At 36.0% G+C, this 23,037-nt stretch overlaps 1 protein-coding gene across 1 annotated transcript; it reads right to left on the bottom strand.

The window, feature by feature from the left end:
* Positions 1-1,965: 1,965 nt before the first annotated feature.
* Positions 1,966-22,696, bottom strand: ZNF654 (zinc finger protein 654). Its single transcript, XM_009888510.1, has 8 exons — positions 22,637-22,696; positions 22,413-22,558; positions 17,756-17,837; positions 15,721-15,856; positions 11,218-11,420; positions 10,305-10,444; positions 6,056-6,197; positions 1,966-4,338 (listed from the first exon to the last, which is right to left on the bottom strand). Exons 1-8 carry the CDS (start codon positions 22,694-22,696, stop codon positions 1,966-1,968), a joined length of 3,282 nt encoding a protein of 1,093 aa, XP_009886812.1.
* Between the last annotated feature and the right edge of the window lie 341 nt (positions 22,697-23,037).

Genomic DNA, 23,037 nt, shown 5'->3' with positions numbered 1-23,037 from the left:
ATCTTATGCCATACACGCACTGTGATGAACTAGGCAGCAAGCAAACTAGCTGAGCAGGAACAGTGGTCCTACATTTCTGTGATGACTCCATCTGTATACACCGATTTTCCACCCCTATACCTTCAGTGCCTGCAATCACATTAAAATTTTCAGCTACTCGCACAGAACCAGATCCCAAATAAAAGATTTTTAGGTGGCAAGACAGTATAAGATAAATTAGAGGATAAATTAGCACAGTAATGAGACAATGTACATTTGCCACACTTCTGTTTGGGGTGGGAAGACCAAAAACCACAACAGCATCTGTTTGGTTTCCAAGTGTCCTGTATTTTAATGTTACATATAGAGCTGAATGACTCAGATTTCCTGTCTTCACATTCTGATTGTTTCTATGAACAGTGAATTTTGGATAAAGTGCTTCACGTTTAAGTCTAATTCCTTCACTAACTTCTGGGAAAGGCTATCTTTTCAAGAGATGCTACTAGATATGGTTGTAATGTGTCCTAAGGTTGCGTTGATAGATGTTTTCTTTCTCTAGACAGTAAATAGGTCACAACTCGGTACTGTAACTACTTACCACCATTAAGCAACATCACATATGTAAAACAGGCTCTTCCTGATCTTTTTTCCCCCCAACTTGTCATGTGCTTTTTTTTTTTTAAACAGGAAGCCATCTCAAGTTCTTTTCAGTCATACCAACGGCTGAAGGACTAGAAGCTAGAAGATTAGTTTAACTCTGCCCTGTAATGCAAGCTTAACCCCCTTCACATTCTGCATTTGTTTAAATCTGCTTCTGTTAATATCCACACAATCTATGCATGTACTGCTTGTATTAGTCTTCCTGCACGTACAACAGATGTTTCATGGCACACTCTTAAAGTACGTTTTACCATAGCCTTGAAAAGGGTTTCTCTTACATGCCTCTGATTTCCACTGTGCATAATTTTCATACTTAGTATCACATCAACTTGCTTTTTCTTGTATGCTCTGTACTTCAAGCTTTTGGCTATTCGAGCATTCCATCCACCTTACATTTCTTTCTACATTCTTCTTTTTTGGATTCTTTTGGATAAGTTTATTAAATGAGCTCTGTGCTTTTGAGCAGATAATGGAATCACATACTCAAACTTTGAAAAATGAATGCATGTTCCTCTACACATTTCTTATCCATATTATAATAATGTAACACCTTCCTGAATGATTCCTTCCCAGCTGTGGGGATGGATATCCTTTAACCACACATTTTCCAATGAAAGCAGCTTTCAGAATTGGCTGGTTTTATTTCCATAAGGCAATTAACACCTCTGCTTTCTCCGCCTGCTCAACTGTGTGCCTTATTTCGCTTAAACATTCATGCTAGAAAGACTGTGCCGCTAAGCTTCAATCACACATTAGGAATGAACGTGGCTTTTCGGATAACTGGTACTTTGGGGATTTTGTAGCAACCTTTCTGGACTCAAGACCTGCAGAGCTCCTATTATTCCTCTGTGAGTTTTGTCTAGAAAATGTGCTTTGTCTTTATCAAGGTCATGTTTTTCTTTAGTAATTTGAGACTGCTTTATGATTAAGGCCAACTGGGGAACGAACTGATGCTTCTTCATGTAGTGTTTTCTTACACCACTCCTCGTTTGATACATTTTCCCACAACATTGAATCAGGCACCTGTAAAAGAAAATGCACTGGGATCAAAATGAAGACTAACCAATGTAAATCAGTCTTTAATCTGGAATACTGCTCATGTTTTTCAACATGTTTAGTTTCAAACATGCAAGGAAAGACAGATTGAATTACCCTCTTCTGTTCTACGAGAAGTTTTTTTCTATTAGAGTTGCCTATCAATTCTGACCTCTTTCTTATTCTGAACAGCATGTCCAATTTAACCTTCCAATTTAGCACAGTATTGTGATTTAATTGTCTAATTTCTAGCACACTACTATTGCTTAGAAGTCGTGTCTGTCTTATCTATTACATCAGCTTATTTACCTCCAAACAAATGAACCCAGAAAGACTGTAAGACTTACTTTCATCATCTGAATCGAATCCAAAGAGCGTCTGACACTTCTTTTGTGCAAGGTGAGCCTCAAGTGCTTCTGAATTACAGTAGATGGTCAAGCAGTTGCCACATCTAAATCTTTCTGTTGATTTGCTACAAAATTTATCTTGTTCAGAATGAGCATCTACTTCATCAGTCAAAAGTTTTCTACGTTTTGGCATGCTAATGTATCGTTCATCAAGATAACTTGGAGGCAATGGTCTAACATATGGTTTTGTTAAGATGACACCATATGAAGTATTCTCTGTTGTCTGATTTGGTTTAGAAGGTAATTGTGAGGCAGCAGCATTATTTTGTGGTATATCATGACAATTCTGTAAAACTGGTAACACTGACCCATTTTCTGTCCTTGTTTCATCTGCCACTCTGTCCAAAGGTATTTCTGATGACTTTGATGATGTCTGATCTAGGTCACTGTGCCCATTGACTAGTTGGTCACTAACAACATTACAGTTTTCAGAATTTGGCTGTAACACAGGTGCCTTTTGGTCTATCAAACTTAAAACTGTAGCGTTACCCTCAGATGAACTTTCATTTCCATTGTGAATTACATTATTTGCTTTCTTCTCAACACTTTGAATATATGTCTTTGGTTCTGTAGAATCCTTCCTTGACTTCCAAGTTGGAATTGGTAAATCTACAGTTTCTTTTTCATTAATAGATTCATCATCATCTTGGTAACTACAAAGTTCTGAAGGATCATCTGAAGAGTCTTTTTCACTTGCATCTTCTGAACATTCTAGTGTTTTGTTTAAATAATGCTGAGCCTCATGTTCATACAGCAAAGGGAGCTCCTCAAATAGCTCACAGCACTCTGCAAAATTGCATCGAGCTTTAAAAACACTATGACTTTTTGTATGTTCTGCAAGCTCAGTTGACAGCTTAAATCTCTGATTACAATTAAAGTGTAAACAAAAGTAAACATTTGGATACACATGTCTCTTCAGGTGGTCTATAAAATGTTGGGAATCAGCAAATTTTCTCTGGCAGAATCGACATTTTCCTTTATTCCATTTCATTATATGCTGCTGCACCTTCAAATCAGTTGGATGAGCTTTTCTTGCATGTTTATTGAGGAATCTTATCTTTTTAAACACTCTAGCACAACCATTAGCAGGGCACTTAAAGCTTCCTTCCTCATCCATCGCATCAATGTCTTTTTGAGGGCAAAAAGCTCCATTTGCTTTATGCAGAATAGGTGACTCTTTACTGGAGCTCTCATCATCTTCAGGCAAACTTTCTGTACTTAAAGCATCAGGAACATTGTTAAAACAGCTGTCACTACTATTTTCAGTAGCATCATCCTGGTCACTTAGATGGTTTTCCACTGCATCAAATACCTGTTCTGCATTGTCCTCCTCCACTTGGACCACCTGGTCAGCACTTGGAACTACTGCAGTCTCTGGTTCATTATCTTTGGAACCATCAGAGTTCCCGTTTTCAAGAGATGGAGAAACATCAGAACATTCTAGTTCATTAAGAGCAGGAGTCCGCTGACCAGCCTCAAGAACTGCAGCAAGATGTTGCCTTTCTATCTTCCTGACATGATTCTTTAAGTGCTTCAGCATAAGTCCTCTTTGCCTGAACTTTCTGGTGCAAAGTACACAAGAAAAACTGCCCTTTTTTTGGTGAGCTTGTGCATGTTTCACAATGTGACCACCAAGAAATTCCTTGTTGCATATCACACAGCGGTGCCTTGGTTCAGTTTGATCTAACATTTTAGATGCCTCAAGAGCTTCATGGTTCTTTTTGGCATTACCTTTGGACTGGGATTCGGAGAGGTCTTCAGGGTCAAGCTCCCCATTGCTTACATCTGTTAAACAGACACGTTCCTCACTCAGAGCCCTATACTCTGCTGTCTTCTCTGTATTTGCAGTAGAGTTTTCCAGTGTACTTTCACTTAAGCCAACGAAAGCTTTATCCCCCAATAATGCTAAACAATTCTGTTTGATCATCAAGAAATTCCAAAACTCAGGATCAAAAAACAAACCTTTTTTCAAAATTGGAAGCAATTCAAAACGGACACGGTTTTGAACAGAACTAGTGCACTCATTGTATTCTTCATCTGCACATTTATATAAATGTTCAACAGTGTAGTAAGATTCCACGGTGCGCTCAAGAAAAAAGATTGAAAGAGCACAAATTCTGAGGATCTCCAAGTCATTTGGCAGAAAATGAGCAATTGCTTTATAAATAAGACTTTTCATGTTGGGATCTTCACGGAGGTCCAACTGTAGGGCACATCCACATATCTCCACACATATCTGAAGACCATCTTCACCAACCTGCAGAAAGGAAATTACAATGTACATATTTATAGAGTATGCATAATGATGTTTTCCTTACAGGCTTACAGAAGTCTACAGCTTAAAAGTAAAATAAAAAAACAACAGACCCTCAGAAAAAAAAAAAATATAAATCAACTAGTAGAAACAATGGCCAAACATCAATATCCCATGTATTGGTATTAATCTACTTCCAAAATAGTTCGGAGTTCAGAAAGCACCCTGCTAGTAAGCGTTGTCTAAAGAAACATAGATTTTAGAATAATGCTATATCAAGACTATAAAATACAGATACAAAAATGCTCAAAAATAACATCTAGTTTTCACTGACAGCTATACAGCTACTGTCAACAAAGCTTCGGATACTTTTGCCATGTGCAGTCCTATAGTTAAAGGCCATTAATTATTTGGGGATATAAAACAAGACTGCAGCAAATCGTACCTGATCTAGCAGTATCTTCTGTCTGCATCTTCATTACCTAGGCTGCTTCATATTATATTTGCATAGTTTCTCTATTTTATCCCTGATTAATTAATTTAATTTGCATTGCATAAAAATACTAACCATAAAACATTGCCCTCAATTTTGAACAATGACCACCGGGGAAACCATAACAACCCATGGCCAAGTATTCCAAAAGGCTTGACTTTCACAATTGACACACTATCCTTCCAACAAGTAGAATTCCTATTCCACACTTCATGACAGGGCTCCTAGCCTAAACATGTAATTCTGAGGGATGATCAGGAACATACAGCCCAACATGTAGCAGATTAGCGTAAAATGGATTTCAGAAAGTTTAGAAATAATTAATACCTACCTATATTTAAATGTGTGTTAACAAATACATACAATGCTCCATATGTAGTGGGTTATTAAAAAATAAGATCATTCAGATGCAAACACAAATAAAACTTTTTCATGTCACCACAAGTATTTCCGAATACATACTGAAATCAAAAACAGCAGCCAATCATTGCATTTAGAAGTTTACAGCAGCACTCATGACAAAATAATTTGTAATTCATTTAGGGCGTAGAATATGAAGGAGCTTTGTTCAGTTAAGGTTAAAGATAAAAAAACAACATTCGTCTGGAAACAACTTGCACTCCTGTCTGTGAAACATCTTTTGCAAGTGTTTGTATGGAAAAGTATAAGACTAACATCATCTGAAGCATGAAACAGCACACTTTTCTTAAGCAAAATTATGTCTTCTCCTATTTTAGTCTAGCTTTTCCTTTATGTTATATTAAGCACTTCTTCAGATTTGATTAGGCCTGGTGAAAGGATTCAGAACTTAACAAGGGTTAAAGGCAGATACAATGGCATTACACTGGTCATATTTCCTTAAGGAGCCAGGCTAAAAAAAAAAACACCAACCAATGCATCTTCCACATTACTTCATGTATTTATTATTAATTTGCCCATTCATTTATGGAGGATGACATTCCTCAAACTTACTGCAGACAGAAAGAAAAACTGAGAATTCGGTCAAAAAAAAAAAAAAGATCTTAAACACACACAACAGATCAAGGGCAATCATAATATTGAAACACATTCTGGAACCTGACAAAATTTTTTACATTAATACTGTGTACTTCCCTACCCCTTCTTAACTTTCCTCAAAAAGTAGCCATCACACAATATAAACATCACTTCTCTTTAACTAGTTACAAAAAGATTAGGGGTGGGGTAAAACGAACAAGCAAAACTTACTTCATCCTTAATGACTTTCATGAAAGGGAAAATTACTCTGACATTTGTAGCAATTCTTAAAAGCTGGTAGCACTGGTCAACAAATACTTGTTTTGACGGGTTAGATTTAAGCTGCAGTTTACTCCAAATGAAGATCAGGTCCCTATAAGAACAGAACAAAATACTTCAGTTCGATTGAGTTTTAGACATCTATCACTACGCATGATGTGTTATTAAGAACAACTATTTGCATATTCTGCAACTAAAACCATATTTGAGGGCGTAATACCAATCTAATTAACACCACAAGTGTACACAATGTGCACAATGGAAACTGCAACTTAATTACTTTGTTAAAGCGTTCAGGGTATCTCCTATCACTAAGCCAATTAAATATTCAGCAAAATATTAATGTATTCAGCTTAGTATCAGAGAACTGCATAATAAAATCAGATGTTACAACATCTAGACCTTAACGTCACAGGCAATAAAGATCAGGCTGAACAGCAAGCTCTGTGTGCTCTTGGGATTGTAACTTTCAGTGCAAGGATAAGGAGTCCTTCAGGAAAAGAAGTGTTTGAATGTGGAAAATGGAAGTGTTGTAGAAATCTAGCTTCTAATATCAACCATTGACAGGAAATACCGATGTTCTCTAGTTATGCATATTACAGCACAATTTTCTGTTTTTACTGCTGTCATCACTGGTCTTTCTACATCAAAGTATCAGGCTCTACAGCTATTCATACATCTCTATGATCTTCAGTCAAATAACATTTGACTGATACAAGGAAATATAAGAATAGATTGCTAGAGTCTGCAGCAGAGCTCCTGCACAGGTAATGTGTTTAGTCTATGAAATATAGATAATTGAAATTTACAGCCTGTAAGTTCTATACACTTTAATTCAGAGACTTGGAAAGGCAACTGGACTCAACTTTTAGTTATAAGAAACACAACTTACTCTCTGCTTTGATTCATTCTATTCCAGACCAAGCTATTTCAACACTAATCCCAGAGAATTTGAGAAAACTTGAATTATTCTTCTGAGAGATTAGTGGTTAAAGTGGCTTGCCATGTGTTCAGACAAATGCGATGGCTGGCACAAGGAAAGAACTGAAAAGGGAATGGAGAAAACTGGAAGTAGAAGGAACAGCTCCATGGGTGAAAAGCAAGCTGTTAAATCAGTTTAACCACCATTTGACTAGACCCTGATGTGAAATAGTATTTTAGTCTTATTCCACGTAGACACGGAGGCTTCTCCTCCTCAAGCACATTTCTGACTTTGATAATCGTTAAGGATTAAAGCATTCTTGAAGAGCTGATTGGACTTATTTCAACCACTTAAATGCTTTGGATACCAACTTTAATGCTGAAGTTAGCAGCACTTGAGATATTTCTGCGTCACTGACCACAACACAGATGACAAACTTGAGATAAAAAAAATACCTCTGCCTATGTTATTTGCTCGATTAGTATGGCATAGTGGTATAGTACTTAATGACACTTACTTCTTGGACAGTATAACTTAGTTGCCACCGAGGCCTGTGCTTAAATGATTACAGATCTGTGTTAGGGTAATTCAAATTGTTACCGTGAGATCACAGAACTTGCTACCTCTTTACTAGAGGCAAACAGGTATTCCAGCTTGTTAATACCCCACAAAATACCAAAATCATTGTCTGCTTCCATCAGCAACATAAGAGAATGGTTAAGCCCACCCTACATTAACTAGATCTAAAACCTTTGCTATTGTTAAGTAGAAAGTCTATCTTTCCTTGGGTATAGATAGTACACTTTACCAAAATGTTATCCAATTCACAAAAATTACCTAAAGGCCAAAGACTGATTGAACACGTGGGAAAAAAATCCTTGACTTATTGAATTTACAGCATAGGAACTGCTTGAAAACAGCCAAACCAGCATTTAAAAATTGCCTGGCAGAGAAGTCAAGCCATTCTGCTATGCCTGTTCCATCAAAATTTTGCCTGTTTTCCTGAAGAGACATCACTTTTCTATACTAGAAGGTCAGTAATCACATCATTATGGACTGATCTCTTACCAATACCTTGTACACAAACATTTCTAGCAAGACCAAGCACAGCTTGCTTTGTGATGAATTTGTAAGTGGGCTTTCACTTCAGAAAAATAATTCAGATCATCTGAATCTAGAATTTATTCTTAACTTCAATGAAAACCGTGAGAGTTTTGTTACGAGTCCAAAAGTCCATCTTCCTCTGAGATAATATGAGAGCTAACGGTTTCAGCTTGAAGATTTCATATAGGTTGCTTCACATGAAGCAGTAGCAAGTATCTGGTACTTACAGCTTTCTAATCTATTTTGATATCTTTGCTGGTAGTGTTTGCTGCTAAATCCCTGCTAGATCTGCAAGGTCCTCAATTCCAAACAAGGCAAGATGATTTATGTTGTGCTGAAGATATTAAAATCTTCTCTAGGGAAAAATACACGATGTATGGGTTAATTTAACCCAGCTCCTACTTCTTCAAAAATTTGGATTGCGGTATAGTTATGCTTTCACAAACTTCGTTCCAGTGTACATTTTTTATTAAGCATTACGCAGATTTCTCTTGTTTGGTACACAATTGTTAAGGCTCAGGATCTGTGAAGAATGAAACGGCTATTCTAGCTGCACAGATATAACTGCTCTGAACTCTTTCAAAGATCTTCAAGTTGTATTATTCTGAACAGAAGATTAAAATACTAAGTTGCCAAAATGGTTTCCTTGATAAACAGATATCAAACAGTAGTCTCTCCTGGAATTTCATATTTGACATCCACTTTGCCAGAACATAAGGACAGACGTCTTGTTTTGAATAGCAATTTTCAAAATGGATGATGGAAAACTTAATGATGAACTGGGTATGAGCAAGGTTAATATGTTACTACAGCAAAAGGTATAAAAAGTAGGTTTAATGCCAAATATTTAAAATGCATTTCTTAAAAGACTGTATCCCTAAAACAGAAAGCACTAACCATGTAACTAATACATGTAGGTTACATCTGCAAATTTCCTGATAAGTAAGAAGTCAGCAAGTACAGCATTTGAGCAGGAATCAGCAAAGCTGGCTTCCATTCCAAAGGTGGTCACTGGTCTCACACAAGCTCTGTACCTTTTTGGTTGAATTTCTTTATCTGTCCTATGGGAACAGTCATGCCCACCTTTATCTGGACAGACAATGAAAAATGCCACTAGGTATTGCCAATACATTGTATTATAAACATACGTCATAATCATAATTCCAGAGGTTTGGATTCAACGCAATCAATTACTCACGCAATAGTTAAGAAAAAATTTCATTAACAAACTAAGCATTATTATGTCTACCCTTCATTATTTCCTCAAGGAAAAAAAAAGGACACATCTTACATTTCAACTCCCTGAAATCTGGAAACAGGGAAATCCTATACAGATTCTGAACTCCATATTAAAGTTAGTTACACACATTAATAATTTGATCTCTCTTGATTGAATAAAAAACCCAAACCCAATCAAATTCTTGCTGACTAAGCCTTTTTGCTTCAACTACATAATCTAAGCAATTAAGCGTACTTTACCAAGGACTGCAGATGCTACTTTAGGTACAGAAATTATACAGGCTAAACAGAAGGATTATTTTCCTTAGCCATCTTTCAGTTCTCAGAATGACAAAATTTGTTTTGACAACTCTTTAGAAAATGCTTCTTAGCCATAGAAATGTCCAACTATCAAGCCGACTCAGTGTGTATGAAAACATTCTTACTTAAATTGTTTTCTAGAGGACCACCAATTATGTTGTGGCTCTGTTTATGAAGTAAAAGTTTGTATAACTTATAGCACATTTTCAGCATCATATATGTTCTCTTTTTACACACATTTGTGACATACTGCAGTTTAGTTATTGTAAGTTATAACTAGGAAGACAGCAAAATATCTGCATTGCCAGAGAGTCTACAGACTGCATATTATTACAATTTGCAAATAATAAATGCTATATTTATAGGTATTTACAGCCTAAAGTATGTAAAGGCTCACCCTTCTGTTTCTTTCAAACAATTAATAAGTGTTATGTACTGTGTAGGCTATCACTCTACACGATTGTGTGTAAAAAGGCAACAGGCATAACAGATGTACTAGGAACGTTTAAAAGTTACGTTAAAATGTTTTTATCTGGTATTTTAAACTTGAGCTATATCTCAAAGTTAGATGAGTTTCATTTTGGCAATAAGCATTTATTATCTGCTCAGCTGTTTCACCAGAAATAAAGTATTTACCATATACAATACATGTCCCCATTTTGAAGCTGTGGGACTAGGAACGATTCACATAGCTGTAAGGCTAAGGTAGTCTTCCCTTCTTTTTCAGTGTTGCAGATGATCTCAATTCCACTCTTGCAATCAGTCCTCAACAAGTGCTATACAATTAAAATAAAATCAATTTAGATAAATTTGCTAACATGAAATAAAAACCTATCAGACCTTGCTATATTAAAGAAGCTACTGAAAACTTCAGGAATTGCTATTAACGTAGGATTTATTTGGAATAGCTTTTGTGTAGGTCTGTAAATAGAGTTTTTGGAGATATTCAGAGCTCATACATATTTCTTAAAGTAATTACAACCATAATAATTATCTGAGAAATTAAAAGACTACACAAAAGCACTTCTTTTGCATGACAGTAGCTTGTTCTTAAAACAAGATTAAGAAAAGCATTGCTATCTAGTAAGTGGTATCAGTGGTAAAAGTAGGGACACATGCAGCTAGACTGTCATTTTACATACTGGGGCATCATTAAAAAAAACTTTAAGGCTAACAAAACTGTATAATGTACAAAACACTGGACTGACATCAATTAGGCTCAAGTGCTTTTGCAAAAATAATAGTCAATAGTAAGACAGTCAATACACTGAAGTTACAAAATATTAATGACTCAACTTATTTAGGGAATATATCTACAAGTGAACTTGACCAAAAAATTGCATTTAGGTCAACAAGATTTGTAGGCATTTAACATTTAACTTTTCAAAGTTTCAGCCAACATTAAGTTAAGCAACATGGGTGTAGTTGCCTCATTTTATGACATTTGGTTCTACAAAAACAGAGTTCTATATGCTCCTCTTGACAACTAGTACACAGTAAGTATAATGTACCACTTCATTAAAAAAAAAAGTATACTGACAAACAATACCTCCTGGAATAGCTGATCTTCTAATGGTGACATATAAAGACAGGTGAAAAGAGCTTGATGGAAATACAGATCTTTACTGATATCTGGATGATTTATGCAAGATTTGATAAGAGCCATTGCCTCAGGGATGCGTTCACAGGCAATAAGGTATCTGGCACGTAGTTCAAAGAACAGTGGATTTTCAGAGCTTAAATATTTGTTAACTGTACAGAAAAGAAAGATTTAAAAGCAATTAGAATATGAAGTCCAAACAACAAATATATTTAAATGTAATGTTGTTTTCACTAGTGCAAGGTCAACAAATAATATATATATATATAAAAAAGGCTCCACTAAAGAAGCTATCAAATATGAATTTAAATATCATCTAGAACCTGTCCTCCTGCTTGGAAACAGAAATTGTTATTTTTCTTATACCAGTAATCTAATTCAGTATTTTGTTTCTAATGGATTAACACGAGGTGCTGCAAAGGATTAGTAAAATATACACTATATAGAAGCAGATACCAGCACTTTTGAGAACGAAAAATCCCTCCTTTCTCAGCACTGGAATCGGAGCGATTGTCAGAAGTATAGGATCAACATCACTTCCAACACTATAACTGTTAATATTTAAAACAACTCAGGATACTCATTACCCATTAAATGGAAAAGCTCAGAGTGGTGAAAAAGTTAACTACAATTCACATGGTGTTGCTTTAGGTAGCTCTGAACACCTTGATTTTGCTTGGATAACTGGAAAATACACTTTTTCTTCCTCTAGAAGTGCTACTGAGCACAATTCTTACATCTAAGTTCCTAAATACCTTTAAATTCTAGCCCCATATTTCTGGATATCTGTTTTTCAGATCTTAAAGTTAACATTTAAATGAAATAATTTCAACTAAGATACTCAAAATACTTAACATTTAAGTAATTGGGAAATTATTAAATACACAGAAGACATGCTTTAGATCTGTATTATAACAGATCATACGGATTCTAGTATCTCTTAGGATTATAAATTAAAATATCACTCAATGCTACAAAATACAATAATGCTGCTTTTATTTGGAGAATAGTTTGCATCTCGTCAAGTAAGTGCATACTCTGAGGTGCTCATAGTGTGCTAACATTTATGTAATGTATTGGACAAAACGGCCTGATCTTCCTTTTATATTATTAACAGCTACCTTAAGAGTAAAAACCCCACAATTTCTACTGCATCCCCTGTAGTACTGTACAGTGTTTCACATTTTAGAAAAAGAAAAAAAGATTGTCAATTTAAAGTCAATGAAGGCTAGAAGCAAGCATGGGAATCTTATACCTTTGAAGGAACCTCTATTGAAAAAGTTACAAGCAACTTAAAGTGACACTTAAAAGAATTTAAAAAAATAAAGTGGTTACTGAAAACCACAATCTGAACAGCCAAGGGAAATTTTTTCCCTATACAAAAATATTACTTGTATAACAAGCTTTCACTTAAACTTCTTTTTTAAAAGGACACCTAGTTTGAGACATTCCTTATGCTCAGAAACAGAATTTCTCTAGCATCTTTATTTTTACATAAGCTAATAGTATTACATGCTAGTGAACACTTAAGTAATATTATTCAAGGTGATATAAGGTTTTATACAAGATTTGCTACTAGATGTAACGGTAAGGTCCACCATAAGAAAAGATCTCATTCTCACTGTCCATTAGCACTTCTGGGTACAAACTTAGTAAAGAAGACAAAGAAAAGCCAGTGTCTAACAGTGGTCATTAACTGCGAAAAAAGTGATCATACAGAACAATCCTGGAAGCCAACTAAAGGCCTCTCCTTTTTGGAATTAACATACTTAGGATAATAAACCCCATCATCGGTTTCATATACAAATATAACCCAGCAGATTACTGAATATTCACATTGAAAAATTAGGCCAGAAATATTTAGCTTTTGTTACGTGCTAATGTTAAGAAAATACTGCACATCTAACAACAGGCTGTAACATCCTTTTCCCTCAAACGAGCGGAAACCGCAGCCCACAATACAAGTTAACTTGTTATCACAGAATGGTTTAGGTTGGAAGGGACCTTGAAGATCATCGAGTTCCAACCCCCCTGCCATGGGCAGGGACACCTCCCACTAGATAGACCAGGGTGCCCAATGCCCCATCCAGCCTGGCCTTGAACATCTCCAGGGATGGGGCATCCATAATTTCTCCAGGCAACAGTTATACCATTCCCAGTTTCTGTGTGGGGAACTCTTAGGTCAGTATGCCCCTCTGCTCCATAAATGAGAATCCCACTTCTGACAGCATGAACTCCCAGGGAAGGGGGGGGTTGGGGGTGGGTGTCTCCTACATCCTCCAATGCTGGTTTTAAATAGACTGTGAGTTCCAGCTACACCACTGGCAGGATTGTGCTCCCTCCCTGTAGTGGAACACTCTCCTTTCCCAAGGCAGCATTTAAAGCTCTTCTAACCCCTCAAGCAAAAGACAACTGCTAACTATAGTAGCATTTAGCCAAGTCTGTGATACATTAAAAACAGCTCGGGAAAAACAACATCTATTCCTGTCCAGGCAGCATGTGCGGTGCTTTGCTTTAGAGCAATAGATGCCAACCATCAACTTAGAAACTAATTAACTGCTTACATCTGAGTGTATCTCTGCCTGCAATATTCTCTTCTAGATGTTCACAGTAGGACGCCTTATTCTCCCTAATCTGTTACAAGTTTATTGCTCCTATGTTTCAACCCTGCTTTTTTTTTTAAACCCAGAGATTGCCTTCCTTTTCAATTATCTCAAAAGAGACATCTCAAATTATACTACAATTCATGTAAAGACAGACACAGCGAGGTTTGTCTTGGCTTAAGCTTCTCTGTGTAATTAATGAATCCAAGACAGAATTATGTAGTTCACACAGTACGTATTTATCAAGCTGACTTTTGCAAGTAATGGTTGCAAAAGTCAGCAACCATTACTTTTCAGCAATTATAGGCAGTTTTCCTTATTTAAAATAGTGATCCCCAAGGGTACTATATGGCCAAGTTTCAAAATATATACCAAATACTGCCAGCCTATAAAGCAGCACAGAATGTTTGCTTTGTGTAAGACTCCACAAGAATCAGATTTTAGAGGAAGTGAGACAAGAAAGAAAAAGCTTCCAAAAGATACTATCTAAAATAAAATGTCATCACAAATGAGTTATGTCAAGGGAGCATGTGGGGCTATCAGAAGGTAAAAGGAGGAAGAAGAATACCTCAGAGGGGAAGGAGATGTGGCCTGAAACAAAATGATCGCCTAGTGACAAGAGGCAGCCCTCATTCCTACTCTGTGAAGTTAAAACTAAGTAAGAATCTTTAAACTGTTACCCATCATATAGAAGCTTCATGATGATCAGGGGTATCATTAAGGCAAAGGACTAAACTACTTCTTTGCTGGAGACCTAACTTCAGATCATGACCATCAAAACTTCTAGAGTTCATCACATGATACAGAACAAAACAAGGATAATCTTTGTTTTCATTTTGTTTCTGTAGGTATTTGACTAGAAGTTTATCAGATATATAATAAAATCATGAGTAAACTATGTTGCTCAAGTGCTTGCTTCACAAGAGAGACGAAACAACAAAGACTACCCACCTAATCATGTTAATTTGCTATCAAAATACTTTTTGTGATTAAGGAGGCAGCTCACTGAGCTGTTCTGACTTTATAGTCCTCTTCCTCCCTCTACAAAACCAGCACATTGTCATAAACACAGTAATGAATTTGGATCATGCATTACACCATAGTAACTAGAAAAGAACTAGTATTTTCTATCACTACCAAATAGAAACAACTTTTAAGAGGTCCTCTACGACCACTGCTAGCACATATGTCACATACGATGGTATTAAAGACTTTACTGTAGATTGGATATTTTCCCCTTATGAACTTTCATTAACATTCTGGTAATGTTTCTTTCCACGCACTGTTAAAAAATGCTGGTTTACTTTGCAGCCTGAACAGAAATCTTCCTCCTACTCCCAACATAAGGAATTACACATACGTAATGAGAAAGCAGCTACCAGGTGCAGTCACAGGCCTCACTCTACACAGAACCAAGAAATACCACAAGCTCAAGTATTTACAATTTAAAAGAAAAATTGAATGAGTCAGAGTACCATGAGACAGAACTACACATCAGGCCCTCCCCTGATCATGTTACTTCAGTAGCCTAACTGAAGTCAAGTCACTCTCCATGCTCTTTCAGGAGCTTAACACCTGATTTGGTAAATTTATTTTACAAGTAACTGCTCAGTAGCCTCTTGTGTCTGAATAATTTGATCTCTACGCTATAAAAGTGTACTACTAGCAACCACTAGCAAAGAAATTTAGTTTTCTTTCAAATAAAAAAAGGGACTGCTATGTTTTACTACAGAAAAATAGTAAATTGTATGCAAGGCCAGCTGACAACACCTGAGCCTAATTTCAAAAAAGTATATAATTCAACACATTTTTCAGTACTCTAAAAAAATTTATGTGGTAAATAAAGTACCTAAGTCCTGTGATACAGGCTTTGCTTTAAGAATTGCTTGTAATACTGGATCCTCCCATGGTCCACCATCTCGAATGATGCGAGTCACTAGTTCCAGGTTCATATTTCTGTATTTATTTAGAAGGTTCTGACATTCCTACACATAAAAAGAAAAACAATTAAGAAGAAGAAAAAAATGTTGACTAAAAATAAAGTTAGGCCATCTAAAAGATACAAATCAAGAAAACCCACACGTGTTTAAGTATTTCCTCAGTCAAAAATTCAAGCTACAAATTCTTTTATTGACCACGCCTACACAAAGCCCTAAAGCAACAACTTGGATTCACAGTAATACAACTGTGGAAGCCAGAGTGCTCATGCCTTCTATAGGCACACAGCAAGAGCCTGTCATTTGCATAACAATGCAAAACTGCCTTTCCTTGAATCAGAGATATTATTGCCATATGCTGTGGGAGAAGTCTTCACCTCACGCTACTCCGCACAGATTTAGACATGTTGTCACTGGATTTGTGATCCAGTCATGGTGTCTGAATTCTAAGAGGGCAAAACTGAATTAAGCCATGTGAGTCACCAGCCCTCAAGCAACCATTTTTTGCCAAATCTCTACATAACAGAAATTAACCTTGCCTAAAATAATCTGGAGTGGTTTAGCCACCCATGATTTTCACATATGCCAAGTTCCCTGCCCCCCCGTGTTATTTGCTGGTGAAAGTGTCAACATTAATATTCATCAACAGTAGAATTTTAATCACAAGAAAAAGGTATCTAATTTTGAAACAAAAAAAATGCAGCTGAAGAATGGCTTCTACACACATATAATTAACTTCTTCACATATGTTTTTTTTGCTGTAAATTCTTTTAGTTTCAACTCAGCTTTTTTCTTTTATATTCAGATTAATATAGTTGATGGTAAAAACTGTTTAAGTAACTGGAACAATAGTTTTCACTACCAGTTTGATTACACAATTGATTCAGAAATTCTTTGTCTAGAAAATTATGTAAAGATATCTTTTAATACATTCATTGTTTAAAAGTCAAGGCAATTGAGAATTGTAACACAACAGAACAGAGAAGAAAGTATTATACATCCCACTTTTTCCTAAATTCTTTCTTGTTCATGGACTGTTTTAGAAAAGTACTTATTGCAGGACTGCCAAAATGTCCTATTACTCTTATACAAGAGACCATACCCATTCCTGAGGCTCCTTGACCCCCTTCTTCCACCAATTCTAATCAAGCATGGAATTGCTGCTGATTTGATAATTAAGGTAAGCAGTGCTGACACATGAATTTGTAGCAGCCGTAACAAACAGGTATCAACATAAAAATAACACAGGGATAACTATTTCTCAAACTGCAGTCACATGATCAGTATTAACAGAAGAAACGACCCTGTTTTTCATCCTTTCCCTGCAACAAAGTTTCCTCTCATGGTGGCACAAGTGCTTGTGTTCCCATGCAGTGAATTCAACTCGCAAAAACAGTTCAGGTCAAAACGACTTATCTGGCAAAAAAAGGCAAGTTTTTAAATCCAGGATCATTTATGTTACACAGTTGTATACAGCCATACAAAACCTTGCCCCAGTCTCGCCAACAGTACAACAGTTTTAAACAATGCAAGTTTACGCTGACCTGAAGAGTTCATTGAGATAGAGCTTCAGCTTCAAATTTACTGTTTAAAACCGCAGGGGGAAACTTGAGGTTTCATGTCAAACTGGTACACAACACTGGATAACATTAAGTTCCAATTAGATAAAAACAAGCAAAGCTTCGCTCTTCTATATGGGAAATGCACAAAGTATGTCTTTAACAACATTGATATTACAACCAAAGAGAAATAAAAATGTACTAACAAATCAAATGGCTTTTCCTTCAAATATCTTTTTTTTTTTTAAACTTCGGGTAGAAATGTAAGCAAAGCAGCTACCTCCTTTCACTATAATGGCATGTTTCCTCCAGGCTAAATATCCACAAAAACGGTCTTTATATGTATTAAAATAATATTAAAGGTTTATATGAAAGTAGGCAACACTACCTGGATTGAACCTAAAATATCTTTCAAAGGATCTTCATAGAACTCATCTTTTCCAAAGAACAGCAGCAATTCAAAAAAACTCCTAAAAAACAGAAGTAGTGACAAGTCAACCAAACTAAAAATGTTCATTCAAAAAATGAAACTACTGTAAGTCTATTACTTTTCACAGCACTAAAACCAAAATTAAGAGTTTCATAAGTTCTAGACCCGTGCCCATGCCAGAGTCACACTAAAAAGTCTGGCTAATGCCCACGCCCTCTAAACACAAGTCTTACTTCAAAAACTTTATGTTGGTCTGATATTTCGTGCTGGATTTGTGCAGTTAGACTTCCCCACACACACCCCAAACGCATTTTTCATCAGGCATCAAGTCACAAATACAACACAGCTATAGATAAGCGAACAAGCCCAAACCAACAATGAAACAGATTATACTTAAGCACAACTTAAAATCCCTTCTGCCGCACCTTCTTCATAAGTTCAGGGACACAGACTCACAGTACCTGCCTGATCTTCTCCCTCAAGAACACTTATGTCCTCCATACTGCTGCTCCCCATTCACCATTACAAAAGTGAATCTTCCTCAAAAGCTTCCTCATTTGTCAGACATGCAGCAATTTTGAGGAAGAAAGAGGACAACTGTAAAACTACTATAGTGTATAAGGAGTTACAGTCAAGGAATAGTAATTTCACATGAATGCAGATTCCCAACAATTCTCTTTTTCAAGTATGGTAAGCACTTTATACTAACACACTTTATTCCATTTCGGTCTGTCTTGCCATAACACCCACTTGAAGCCTTTCTATGAAGATGTGGGTTTAAAGGTAATATTAACTTAATATTTCCAAATAAAAGCCTGTTGCTATTAATTTCGTATTTCCAAAAAAGCTTTTGAAGATTATTTTTAAAGAGAGAGCTTTTGTGCAATTATGCAAATGGCAGTTTATTGATCTTCTGTGTGGCATTCAAATGAATAGATAAAACTTCGATTTTACCACCAAGTTTTTAAGCAAATCAGGTCTATGTGCAACAACATGAATTCACATGTGTAACCTCCAAAGTAGTGGTGGATAAGGGAAAAAGTAGGACTAATCCTTTCAACAGCAGCCTAGATTCAGACTGATCTGTGGCTTCCACGTTTACCATCATTTTAAAATACTTCATCTAGCATTTTATTTATTTTTAATACAGTGACTGAGACAAACAATCCTGATAACAGAATCTGAGAGGTTGGTAAAAAGTAGCTTTTAAGAGCTCAAGTTAACTTAGGTCTTCGCTTACAGAAGCGTACTTCCAGATAATACCTGCAACTCAATTCAATCAGAAACTACATAGTTGGTTCCCATGGATCTGCAGACAGCTCCAGTGCACCTGCTATTGCTCTGCCCTAAGATTTTGACAAATTTAATTTGTGTTTGGGAAAAGCAACTACCGATTACTGCACTAACACAATCTGCAATTGCTGGCTGAGAAAGTCATGAGCAGCAGGCAATAACTGAGCGACTCAGAGGGAAAGATAGCACTGAAAGAACAACTGTGCATCTAGGGCATCTTAGAAACAGGACTGAATAGCAAAGGCTTTGGTCCCCTAACAGAAGAAAATATGAATAACTTTCTTTAAGATTATTCTAGATATTTTTCCCAAATGAACAGGGAGAATAAAAGGCAGAAAGTGAGAAGGCTGAAGATGACTCCTGAAAGAGGTTCCAGCACTCTTCCAACCTACAGTTTTTTGACTCAAGATCTTGCTGATGGCAATTTCTTTCCTGACTACAGTATTTAGTCTTTTGTTGCAACAGCTCTTAAAACAAAAGATTTTCATGAACAGCTGGACAATGAACTCTTCTACAGAACAATTAAATTCACTGCTGTTATCCCCAAATTTAAAGTCAATACATTTGCAGTTAACACTTAAAGTATTCCTACAGTATGTTTTGGTTTTAATAAAGCCATTTCAAAAGAAGTTAAGAGCAGCCTTAAAGCAATTTTTCCTCTCAATAACATTTTCAGAAATACCGTGCATTAAAACATCTTAATACTCACATAAACAAAATGAAGTTTTGTAGGGGAATAATATAAAAGTATCATAAAATTAGGTTTCCTTTAGATTATGCTGTAGTAATTTTTTTTCCTAACCAGTGATAAGCTATGCCAAAAATAGACCTAAAAAATTTAATACACACATTCGCTATGTTCAATGACATATTTTTTCTCCAGATTAGGACCTTGAATCCCAACTCAAATATGGAATGAAAAAACAACCAGTACCCAAATAAGTACTTTGTTCTGAAAAACATTATCTCATTTCATGTTAATAAACAAAACTTTGCAGCATACTTGACTCTCAGGAAAGGTCAGGCATGAGTCATGTCATGATCTGGAAAGCAGCCAAACTAGAACTTAAATAAGACAAAACTAGTTATACCAAATGATGCATGCACCCATTTTTATTTGCTTTGACTGATTTAAAGAGAATAGTATATTGAAAAAAAAATACTGGAAAATAACAGTGGACAAGTGTAAATTACAGTTTTCTTCCCTGTCAATGCACCTGCTCCACACTCTCATCAAACTAATAAAGGAAGCTATCAAAATATTTCTGTTTCGTCATCACCAGTCTCCATTCAGTTAAAATTACTATAGTCAATTCCAGCTTGGCCCTGTTAACTTAAACCAGTCTGCAGCATTGCACATCTACATTTACACCCATCCGTTTATAACAATGGTGCTTCTAGATTTATCACATCACTACTTTGACATTATTGGCATCAGAAGATTGCCTAAGAACACTAGTATGCTGGCACCATTATTAAAACTCCCTCATATTAACGGTAGTACAGATGTGGCTTCATTTGTTATGAACAGCAAGGTTAGTAAGTATAAGAAATGCAAACAGCCCCTGCTGTTAATAGTTTATTGTCTGGTTACCAAGGAAATGTTACTTGAATATGACAATACAGTCAGGCAGATTTTTGCTTTCCAAGAACCAAGACCGAATATACAGCAAACGTTCAAAAAAGAGATTCAAGCAAGGTTTCCCAGGAAACTGTGACTACTATTTCCCAGGATCCCTTTATGATATCATGTACAAAACTATCCCAGTGAGCAGAGTCAGAAGAAAACATAAGCTGGCATTCTAGAACGGAAGAAAATCTCAGTGAGTAAACCCAGCTCCAAAACCCAAGATAGACAAGGGTGACAGGAACTCAGCAATCAATTCACTCTTAGGTTATCAGGAAGTGACCACCCTATATATAACACACCTGAATTTCTACCTTTTTTCCTCACAAGCTTTGATATTTAAAAATATATGAAGTGTGGTTTGAACTTAATGAGGTGTTTTTTTCTATAAACTAGTGAAGAAAAAAAAAGAGGTCACCATGTTTTGATATAACTGCTAATCATTCTCTGATCCCTGAGTATTCCAGTTTTAAAAATCGTGATCTTCTGATTCCATAAATAGTTTCATGTCAAATAGTTTCACACACACAAAACAGTAAGTCTGTTTGGTGAAGTTTCACCAACACTTAAAGATAACAGATACTCTGTAATTGTACAGATAAAGCCTTGACTCCTACGTAATTAGGACTAATAGCTCAAGAACAGTAGAAAGGATAAGCAAGTCAGTCCTCCTGACGAAGTAAACTGAGAGGAAGACTAGGAGAGCATTCACTTCCAGTGACTAGATGAGGTGGGAGCGAGACATTTCCACACAAAATTCTGGACCGAGAAATCGAGCTGTATTCGAAAGTACCGTTCAACAAGAAAGCAGTTTAACAAGCTGGACAAATAAACCTGATTTACTCAAATCAAACTTGCAATAAAGCTAGCTTTTTAGGTTTTTGTCTCATCTGCTGAGAGAAGATCAAGTACACTGCATCTCAGCTAAGCACATGTAACTCAAAGATACTTTTTTTTTTTTTTTTGCTTCCATTCAACATTGAGGTTTTGAAACCTGAAAAGTAGGTTTTTAGAGCAAGAGAAAAAAAGGGGGACTTTTACTTACTACTGACCATTACCCTGACACTTTCAGCTTTCATGTGGGAAAACCACCAATGTATCAAGAAAATAAAGATTATAGCAAGATTTATGACCTAACATTCTGCAGTTCTTTATTAAGTTGAATATGGCTTTTGATCAGTTAACTGTATAGCAAGTCATTCCCATAAGTGTTTTGATGACTCAAACATAAAAATCCATTTTAAAATGGACTCGTTTATTAAGTACTACACAAAATTTATCTTTACGAACACTTAGCTTTTTACATCACTAGAAGTAGAACAGTAAAAACTTTAGATAACTTTTATTTACAATTTTGTGCCATCTAAGGTTGGTCTTCAAATACTCAAAAATAAGGTTTTCTAAAAAGAAGTCTGTATGGTGATCACTTACTGCTTTGGACTATTCGTTTTGCCAGAAAATCCTTATGACACAACGTTGTAATATCGAACTTAAATACTCAGCAAGGACATTAAAAGACCAAAGTAAATTCTTATTTTTGTATCCTCACTTAGCAATTCTTGGTTCCACGTAGCTAAGTCACCAGGTAAAACCACTCTTAAAAGCTGAGGATCTTTGAGACCCTGTTGCTATTATAAAAGTAACACAGAGTCTATATTGTAAAGGAAGTAATTAAAAAAAATAAGATGTACTTACAAAGCTAGGCTACTCAATACATATTGTACATGCTCACATTCAGCTGGGAATGATACGCAGGCAGACGTGAAACAACAGAGTGCCGTCTGAAGCACCTGAAGTTGAGGCAAAGGAACCTGCCATCTTCCAGCATAGTCTTCAACAACCTAATGACAAAAATATTGAAATACAGGTTACACTAGAAAACATTCTCTTTAGTCAGAAATAAGTAGTTAATACTGTACCTGCTTTATCTCCCCTCCTTCTCCCTCAGAATTAGGGTTTATAATCAAAAACCTGGCCATTTTGCATCATCAAACCAAAAAAATAAATAGAAGCTTTATGTCCTACGTTATAAAAGATATACCACAAAGGACCTTCAACTATTGTTTTCATAGGGTAAGGCAGGAAATACTTCCTTCTTACATAGTATCACAGAAGACATTACACTCTGCATTTAAACACAAGTTTTTATACTGCAAGAAGATACAAATTAGAGAGTCTGTAACAATATCCAGACATTCCATTCTAAAACTTTCAAAGAGGGGAATATCTAGCCTGTGCTTTTCTAGTCTTTATGTCAGCAGAGAAGGGCACAAACATACAGTCACACTTTCTCATCTGATCAAAAAAGTACATTCGGGCT

The sequence above is a fragment of the Charadrius vociferus genome, unplaced genomic scaffold (assembly GCF_000708025.1).
Source record: "Charadrius vociferus isolate BGI_N301 unplaced genomic scaffold, ASM70802v2 scaffold487, whole genome shotgun sequence".
Classification (NCBI taxonomy): Eukaryota; Metazoa; Chordata; class Aves; order Charadriiformes; family Charadriidae; genus Charadrius; species Charadrius vociferus.
This window is presented reverse-complemented; position numbering and strand designations above follow the sequence as displayed.